The following is a 9,586-nucleotide window of genomic DNA, read 5'->3' as shown; positions in this document are numbered from 1 at the left end:
TCGCTGATTCGCCGTCGTCTCCCTAGTGATGAGCAAACTGTCGCACTTGCACCGTCATTCCGGGCGGCTTGGTGCGAGTCCTGTGGAATCCTGTCTGGGTCACACATACTCGAGGCATGTCGGCCTTTGCACTTCGAACACGAGATCCTCCGCTTGCAGTCGCGTGCCCTGTGGCCTTTCGTGGTACATCGGAAGCACCTTTTGTCACTCGACAGCACTTGCTTCTTTTACGTCAGGGACATGTCGGTAGGACACGCTTCCGTGGAGTGCTGCTTGGATAAACAGAACGCACACATCTCGTTGTAGTGCTGATAATCACGAGTCGATTTCGTATGGAGAACAGATGACGTAGGCTGCTTCCAAGGCCGACTACGGGCTGGCTGGGTCGCCAGATGTTGAGCCCCGCTGTCTCGTCCGCTGCTATCCTTATAGTCGCTTTTTTCCAAACTCTCCAGTTCGACCGAAAGGAGCTTCAGGAGACCGTCCAGCCCTGCGTTGTCCGCGGCATCATTCTCAGCTTGTGCGGCACAGGTACGGTGATACAGGACCACGACGTCTCGGGGTAACGCCCTAAGTATGACGTCGCAGAGCATCGACGAAAATGAAGACCGCTGCACACCCAGTGACTCCAGCCCTCGGATGTTCACGAGCACGTGGTCGTAGAGTTGTCGGAGGGCTCTTGTATCACCAGATGCTCGAACAGGAGTCAGCTGATGCAATCTTGCAAAGTATTCCTGCTCTTGGCGGGTCTTGTCCCCGAAGCGCTTCTGTAGTAGGTCTACAGCGTCCTTATAGCATGCTTCAGTCGTTGGAAGACCGGCCACCGCTGAGGCAGCGTCTCCTTTTAAAAACTGTCGCAGATAGTGGAATTTCTCCGTCGTAGTCAGGGTGACGTTGTTGTGGACAATCTGGAGAAACTGCTCCCAGAACTCCGTCCATTTACACACATCTCCAGAAAAGGGCGCGATCGTGAGCTTCGGCAGCTTGGCTCCCGTCCTCTCTGATGGTGTAGCGATCACATTGGTAGCCGGCCCCGACCCCGGTCCCTCTTCTGCTGGTGTGCTTGAAATGCGGTTCCGACGGCTTATGAGCTCGGCGAGAATGCGCGTCGCGTTGTCTTCATACTGTAAAATTGTTTCGTACTCGGATTGGAAGTCCTCGTCCGTGATGACGCTCTCTAATTCGTTGTTTATCTTGTTCAACTCATCGTTGTTCGTTTTGAGCCTCTCGTAGATGGAATCGAGCTGCTCATGCGTTGCGGAGTCGTTGCGAAGTAGGGCACTTGCCTCATTGATGATCCGGCTGTTCAAAGATCGTCGTGAAGTCCGCTTCGCCTTGAGCTTGTCCATTTCATCCGGGCAACTCGTAGCCGTCGGTAGGTCTATCCCGGGTTTCGGCACCAAATGTTTGGGATATGGCGTCGAGAAGCCGTTGAAGAACTCGATACCGTCGAGGTGATTAAAAGAGGGCTTTATTTGACACTGAGTGAGGCCATTAAGACCCTGCTAGTAGTTCTATGTCACCGTTTTCTCTCGTGCTCACTGGTACTTCTTTGTCCTCTTCTGTCGGCTCGCTGGTGCTCGCGATGCAAACAACATATACACAGATCGTCCAGGCGAAGTACATTCCTGTGGTCCATAGCTGAGCTCCAATTCTTTGGCTGCCCCCTCCTCACTTGTTCCCGAAGCTTGGACACAATGAGCACATTCCTTCAGTCCATTGTCACGCCTCACGTCTTCGGCTCCCCTCCCTCCCCCTCCACAGTTCCTCGTGAAGCCTGTGAGGAGATGAAGCTTCACAGAAAGGGATCAGCGCTTAAAAGGGTCAACTCAAAAGCTTAGTACAAGTCCGGGAAAAGTGTATAAAGGCACGTTCACTGAAAAGCAGGCAGCCACGATCTCCGGTCTTTGGCGCAAGATAATGCTTCCGAAGGATATGGAGGATACCTTTAGATTGGAATGCGCGTGAGCATGCTGCATGTCCGACAGGGTGCTCCTTCAGCGGAGCAAGGGGCTCCTGCACACAGCGTGCTCCTGCAGTGGAGCTGTAGGAGCACGCTGTCGGACATGCAGCATGCTCCCGCGCATTCCAATTTAAAGGTATTCTCCATTTTCTTAGGAAGCATTATTTTGAGCCACAGCCCAGAGATCGTGGATGCCTGTTTTTGGGTGAATGTTCCTTTCTGCACTCTTCCCGGACTTGTACTAAGCTTTTTGAGTTGGCTCTTCTAAGCGCTAGTCCCTTCTTATGAAGCTTCATCCCCTCACAGGCTTCACGAGCAACTGTGGAGGGGGGGGGGGGGGTCGAAGACGTGAGGACAATGGACTGAAGGAATGTACTCACTTATTTTGTCCAAGCTTCGGGAACAAGTGAGGAGGTGGCAGCCAAAGCATTGGAGCTCAGCTATGGACCACAGGAATGTACTTCACCTGGACGATATGTGTATACCTATGTAGTTTTCTTTTTTTTCTTCAGGAAACACGCGTTGTTCGTATGTCCAAGTAGGGGCACGTGGTGTGTTCGCGACTCTTTTTCCTGTTTCCTCAGGTTTCCTACTCCTCTTTTTTTATTCTTTCTTTTTTTCTTCTTTTTGTATTTACTTTTTTCTTAATCTTTTTTTTTTACTTTTTTATTTCTGTTTGCTCGGAAGACGATGATATAAAGCGCATCGAAGCCTGGTAAATTTGGTCTTGATGAAGATCGGTCTCCGATCGAAACGTCGACCAATAAACAGTGTTTTAGAAGCATATACCTTTTTCCTATTTATTTTACGGCAACGGAAGACAGACTCTTCATAATCTGCGTACTATATATATATATATATTTATATGTATATATATATATATATATATATATATATATATATATATATATATATATATATATATATATATATATATATATATATATATATATCATCATCCTTCGGCCTTCGTCATATATATATCTGACGAAGGCCGTGCCGTGCCACGGCCGAAACGTTAGTAAAGGAATTTTTTCCTTTTCAAAACGTGCTACCTGCAAGTTCATTCAATATATATATATATATTATTAAAAATCCAAGCATATAGCAACAATCGCACTGAAAGGACTCACGTTTCGGCCGCGGCGAAACGGCGGAGCCAGGTCTCGCAGCCGAAACGTCAGTCCTTTCAGTGCAATTTCTTCTATGTGCTTGCTTTTTTTTACTTTTTCTGCCGGGTCCTGGGTTAGCACTTCATTGTTTATATAGCATGAGTGTACGCTCCTGTAGCTCAGTATTTCAACAAATTATAAGTCTGCTTAAGATTATTTAGCCGACATAAAGGTAGTTGCGCTGTTACACTAAGGCTGCTGCGGGTCTTGGAACCTGGGATGATGATATAGATTAAATAGGAAATACGTACCTTAGCAGGAATAAGGTAGCCTGAAAGGATGGTGTCATAATTCAGCTTTCGGATAATTCCTGGTACCGCTGGAGTCAGCCTGGCATGCGTGAAGAGCAGCGAACAAAAGTAAGAGGTTCCGTAATATTGCGAAAACACATTCTCGACTCACCTGCAAAAATACTAAAGCAAAATTCGGTAGAACCAATATTACAATTGCAGATAGCATTTTCCCTACTCTCGGCGCACTTTGGGTGGGCACATAGCCTGGAGTGTTACTTTAGGCAGAACTTTTAAAGACGATAGTCTTTCTTGGGGAACTTAGACGCAGAAATTTTGGTCTGTCTGTCTTTCTGTTTGTCTGTCTGTCACCCGACTCAGCCACCCGGCCAAAGTTTAACCACTTTCTGAACGCCCAGCCATTTTGCACTGGTATCGCCGTTCATACTTGTGAACACTGTCGATCAAAAAGCAAATGTTACACATACCTGAGGAGCAACATCAATACGTAAGTATTAGGAGGTGTGTTCTTTCACTAGAAAATACCTAGATACGTAATTCTAAAGACTCTAGCGTTTCCTGCGCTGCGCTGCGCTGAAAATGCTAGTGTTTTTGGGGCTGCCCTGCAAGTGCGACGCTAGGAGCCAGATGCTGCGATTCAACATAGAGGAGGAGAACGCATGTAGTACGGCCGGCAGAAGAGTATCGTCTTTCGACGACATTTGCAGGGAAGCACGCAGACGCGTATATGTATAAGTATATATACATATATATATATATATATATATATATATATATATATATATATATATATATATATATATATATATATACAATACAGAAGTGCCAAAGAAAAATGATTCCGAAAAAAATCTTCCGAAGCACGGAATCGATCCCGCGACTTCTCGATCCGCAGCGCGTGGCCTAACCACAATGCCACATAGCGCAGATCGTCCAGGCGGCTAACGGCGAGCGTTATATACACACCCTTTACCGCAGCACTCAGAGACGGCAGGCGCTTTCTTCATTACCAGCGAGATGGCGATAGGAGCGCCACGGGCGCGCTTAAAGGCGTCGGCCAGCTCGCCCCGCTCCTGCGAACACCGTTTCTCTTCACCCTACAGGGCGTGCCCGCATTCGTGCGCTTAGCTGAGGAAAGAAGGGGGCGGGCGATGGGGGGGGGGGGGGGAGGGTCGTGGAGCGGGGCGATGTCTGTCATGTGCTTTCCCCGCGATGTCTGCGCTGAAGTAACAGAGCGTACGAAGCTCACTTCGCTCGCTGCAGCGGCCGCGCTTGAGAAAGGAGCGCACTGTTCTAACAGCAGTGACAACTGTGACAGTTCGCGCTCGTCCTGTGTGGACCTGTTCGTTCGTTTCGTGCGACCTGCTTTATGTTTGAGCAGTGCGCTTCAAGTGTCGGGCTGTGACGCATCATAGTTCGCGCTCGCCCTGCGTGTGTTCTTTTCGTGCGTCCTTTGCGCTTGAGCGACGCGCTGGAAATTTCGAGCTGGTTTCCGTTCTTCGCGACTACATTCCTATTTGTTGCTATCGCATTCATTGCTTCGCGGTTGCGGCGAAACTGTGACTATTTTCTTCAGCATTCTACAAATACGGCAGAACATATTTGCGGCCCGCCTCATTGATGATATCATTTTACTGCCTTTGGCTTTCCAAGATTTCCCGGGCATAACATCGCTGCATTCAAGGGATGTTTAAGGTAAGAGAGAGAGAGAATAAACATTTATTTGGAGCAAGCGCGCTGTGCGCCCAAGGTGAAAAACAAGTCTAAAAGCAACTTTTAGAGAGGCCTGAGCTTGCCAATGAAAGAAAATTTTGTAAAGCGAAACAGAAATTCTGAACCACCACCGTCCAATGGCTAAGCGCCAAGCACGGTTCTTGAATTGTTTTCTGGCATTTCTATTAGTTATTAACAGTTGACTGTAGAAGGTTACCTTCCTTGCATATAGGCACGAAGAATGCTCCATTTTAAGCAATTTTCGTTGATTTTCAAGATCAGGATCTTTTCAAAATCCCATCACTCAACACTGCCAGCGCTTTTAACGGGACTGTAGCGCCCCCTTGGAGAAGTCTTTTGACCCAACGCAGCAACGTCCGGAGCGGGCAGTTTGAACTGCAAGATGATTGCTTATTCTTTATCTGTAAAATGGGATGCGTGAGTCGCTCACAATCCGTTAACATTGACGTACCATAGTTTTTTTTTTATTGATATGATATATAAGGAGATGTTGGCGCACAATTTTGGCGCCGGCTCCTCCTTAGCCCTTGAGTGAAACTTGAACACATATCTTAAAGTAAAACATACAAGGCAGTTCATGTAAAATAGAACACTCGGGCACACATATGCAAAAACACACTTATAGGCACATATCACAACAAAATGATAAAGAAATGTTCCAAAGACAGCGAATGAAGTCTCTGATAATGTCCGTCGTTATACAAATGAAAGTTCGGTATTTCTTAGTACTTGTCAGCAATGCCGCTGTCTTGTAAGAAACGTGTTAACGCTTTTAAAGCTTGCGTCTGTAAAACTCTAGTTGGCCACGGGCCCAGAAGTTTCCTCAAGCTAAACGGTCTGCGGTCTAATGCCAACAGGTCCGATTTAAGACGGCGTCGCGGCGTGTCATGATGTGGACAGTCTATGAGAAGGTGACATACGTCTTCATCTATAAATCCACATTCGCATTCGGGAGTTTCAGCTCTACCAATTCTGTGCAAAAAATGTTTTGTGTATGCGGTGCCTAGCCTCAATCGGTGAATAAGAGTTTCCATACTTCTATCTAATGCTATCGTAATTTTGAATTCAATGAATGGATCGATGTGATATAAATCACAGCTCTTTGTACTTTGGTCAAACCAAGCAGTTTTGCTCATTCTGAAAGTTGTAGCCTTTATAAGACCACGCAATTCATTTTTCGAGATTGGTAAAGAAATGGTAACATCTTTACGATGTGCTTGTCGTGCCGCTTCATCGGCAGCTGTGTTTCCAGGAATGTTACAATGGCCAGGTATCCATTGGAATTTGATTTCATGTTGTGCCTTGCTTGCTTTGGTGAGCTCTTTCAGCGTTTCGTATGTCATGCTATCACTAATTACTGTCGTGTTTGTACTCGAGAGTGATCTTAATGCGGCCTGTGAGTCGCTGAAAAGTACCCATTTTCACGCGTCTGCTGCCGAGTTTATAAACTTTATAGCATACAGAATAGCAAAAAGCTCTGCTGTAGTAGATGACGTCGTACGACATAATTTAAATGATTCCTGAATATTGAGCTGTGGTATGATAAATGCCGATGTTGAAGACGTTGTGATACTTGAGCCATCTGTGTAAACCTGTATGTACCCTGGATACCGCATGTGTATCTGATAAAGCGCTAGTTGTTGAGCGGCTTGGATGAACATGTCTCTCTTTCTGATAATGCCATCTACTGAGAATTCAATGCTTGGTATTGCAAGTAGCCATGGAGGATAGTCCATTTCAGAGCTCCAAATTTCATTTCTTGGTAATATATGTACATTACTCTGTATTTCTGCATGAGCATTGCTTTTATCCCTTCGTAAAATCTCCAGTGCTGGGACATCATGGGGCGGATCTGTATCATCCATGCTCGCTGTTCACAATGCGTTAATACGACAAAAAGTTGCATATTCTGCAGCAGTCTTACACGGCCTTTCCCGCACTTCAGAGGAGCGACTTCAAAGACTATTAGCTAGGGGACTGCGCGTCTGCCTAGGTGTTCCACGAGCGACTTCCAGCAGCCTTGTCATAGCTGAGACTCGACAAGCACCCTTTCCAGTCATGAGAACAATCGAAACATGCCGCCATTTTTTTCGCTTACAGACGCAACACAAGGACGTACCATAGTTAATTGCTTGAGCTGCAACCGTTTGCTCTCTGGCTCATGTGACTGTCCGCGTTTCTCTTAACGCTGAGACAAACACTTTTCGTTTCGTCCTCGTTGCGCTGTCCTTGAATTCTTCTCAAGCGTCCTCAGGTACCGTTTAGTATGTCAGTACCACTAGAATGTAATGGTTGCGCAGTATTCCTTTTCTTTTTTTCAGGTTAAACGACAGGGTGCATTGTCCACTTAATACAATAAAGAATGTTGTTGCAGGCTCGTTGCGCCGTTTTCCATCTCAGTGTTTCCCTGTCACTAGAGGTTCAGGTCTTTCACAGAGAATCAGCTATGCAACCTACCGCATGCTTTCTTTCACACAGGCGTTCAGGTAAGGTAAACGGTCGACGTAGTCCGGTTGAAAGGCAGTGGCATCTCCTGCAATTACAGTGGCGACCTCACTGCGAGCTTTCTCCTGTGCACCTGTGTGTCTTGCCAAGTGTTGCAAGGAAGCCGTGGCCACTAAAGCAACCTGCAAAGAACGTTGGCGGAAACGTTACCATCAACACAAGACTGCCTCGATGCGCGCGCCCCCGAAGCGTCAGAACGCGGGTATCAAGGCCCCCTAATTAACGCCTTTCTAAGGAATGTGTTGTCACAAACATATTTTGCGCTACTCTTAAGAACATTTGAGAGTGTTTTAAGTGATCGTCGTCCATAACTAAAAACACTCGTTATTGTGGACACACACACACACACACACACACACACACACACACACACACACACACACACACACACACACACACACACACACACACACACACACACACACACACACACACACACACACACACACACACACACACACACACACACACACACACACACACACACACACACACACACACATAGTCAATCACATTAGGTCTGTGTGAGACGGTTTCACAACTGTTATACGAGTACTAGTGGTTCATCCATTTTTAGGGCGCGCATGCTTAGTTGACACAGTGATGAAAGCTGGGCGCAAGAAGTAATTACTTAATGCTTACTGTTTCGATTCCTCCAAGAATAATGTCTCTGGTAAACGTCACAGTTTCCGCGAAATCCAGCTTGTCCTCGTGGAGTAGGCGGGAGAGAATTGTGCAGGGATTACTTCTATCGCTTGACTGCCAACTCAGAGCAGCGTTTTTGATGTGCCCGGTTATATGCCTGAAAAAGCGAGAGAGAAAATTGTTCGTTCTCTAGGAGAAGCGGTTATAAGCGTAGAAACTTGTAAAGAAGGCTTGTATATTGAAAATAACGTCAGCGGCATGAGAATATAAGCGTGTGTCACATCTGTAGGAAAAATTGAATTGAATAAGGAGCGATGCCGGTAGTAAAATCAACGTTTTTGTGCTGAAGACGTAACAGACATTGGACTTTGGGGTATACAGTTCTCCTCTTCTGTGTCAGCAAAAAAACAAATTCGGTCGTTCTCCTCTAAATATAGATAAATGAAATTCGTTGCAAATAGCCACAAAAACCTGTTGAATGCCGCTAGCTGCAGTTTTAAGCGAAGGAAATACTTCTCAACTACCCGGGGCAGATATTTCGGAGTAAGTCTTTTAACATTTCTTCGAATATTCACATCATTCAATGTGAACATACAAGAATTTTTATTATTTTCTAACTCCAGATGAAATAAATTATTATCCGAGTTATGCTCATTGCCTACTTTCGGTTCTACGGTTCCTCAAACAATGTCGATCAGGAAAATAAAAAAAATGCACGATACGCACACGCGGTCACCGATTACTACGAATTTCATGAAAAATTTTTTCACAAAGACAACACAACTCATCATTTCCAATATGAGCGGTAAGGATATGTTGCACCAAGTGTGTCGCACAGTTGCTGCAAATCGTTGCGTCGCTGTTATTGCATCGCTCACGTTTTGCGTGCTCAACGTGTTGCGGGACTCTTAATGTTGACACTCAATGAGTTCTAAGCGGAAGCATGAGTTTTTTTATTTATATGTGAAAACATGGCAAATACGGCGATCTTAGAGCCGGCTATGTCATCATCGTCATCATCGTCATCATCGTCAATTGGTCAATTTCACATAGAATAAAACAAAGAAACAAGAAAAAAAGAAGCGTCCGTAGTGCGGCTTGCACGAGCTCCAACCTTGACGTCACACCATACATCTTCCAGTTTCCACTAATAACGAATATTTCAAAAAAGTCACAGTTTCGCCACAAGGGCGAAGCAATGAATGCGATAGCAAGAAACTAATGCTATACGAAGTGAGGCTCGCCAATTGATACTCTCAGTTTGAACAGCGCTCCTGTTGCAAAGGCGGCCGAAGCAGCGATGGAAACTAGCGTGC

At 45.9% G+C, this 9,586-nt stretch overlaps 1 protein-coding gene across 1 annotated transcript; it reads right to left on the bottom strand.

Moving 5' to 3' along the window:
• Positions 1-227: 227 nt before the first annotated feature.
• Positions 228-1,349, bottom strand: LOC125758631 (uncharacterized). Its single transcript, XM_049416033.1, has one exon. It carries the CDS (start codon positions 1,347-1,349, stop codon positions 228-230), a length of 1,122 nt encoding a protein of 373 aa, XP_049271990.1.
• Positions 1,350-9,586: the final 8,237 nt, after the last annotated feature.

The sequence above is a fragment of the Rhipicephalus sanguineus genome, chromosome 5 (genome assembly GCF_013339695.2).
Source record: "Rhipicephalus sanguineus isolate Rsan-2018 chromosome 5, BIME_Rsan_1.4, whole genome shotgun sequence".
NCBI lineage: Eukaryota > Metazoa > Arthropoda > Arachnida > Ixodida > Ixodidae > Rhipicephalus > Rhipicephalus sanguineus.
The sequence above is the reverse complement of the archived record's forward strand: the minus strand, read 5'-3'. Positions and strand labels throughout refer to the sequence as shown.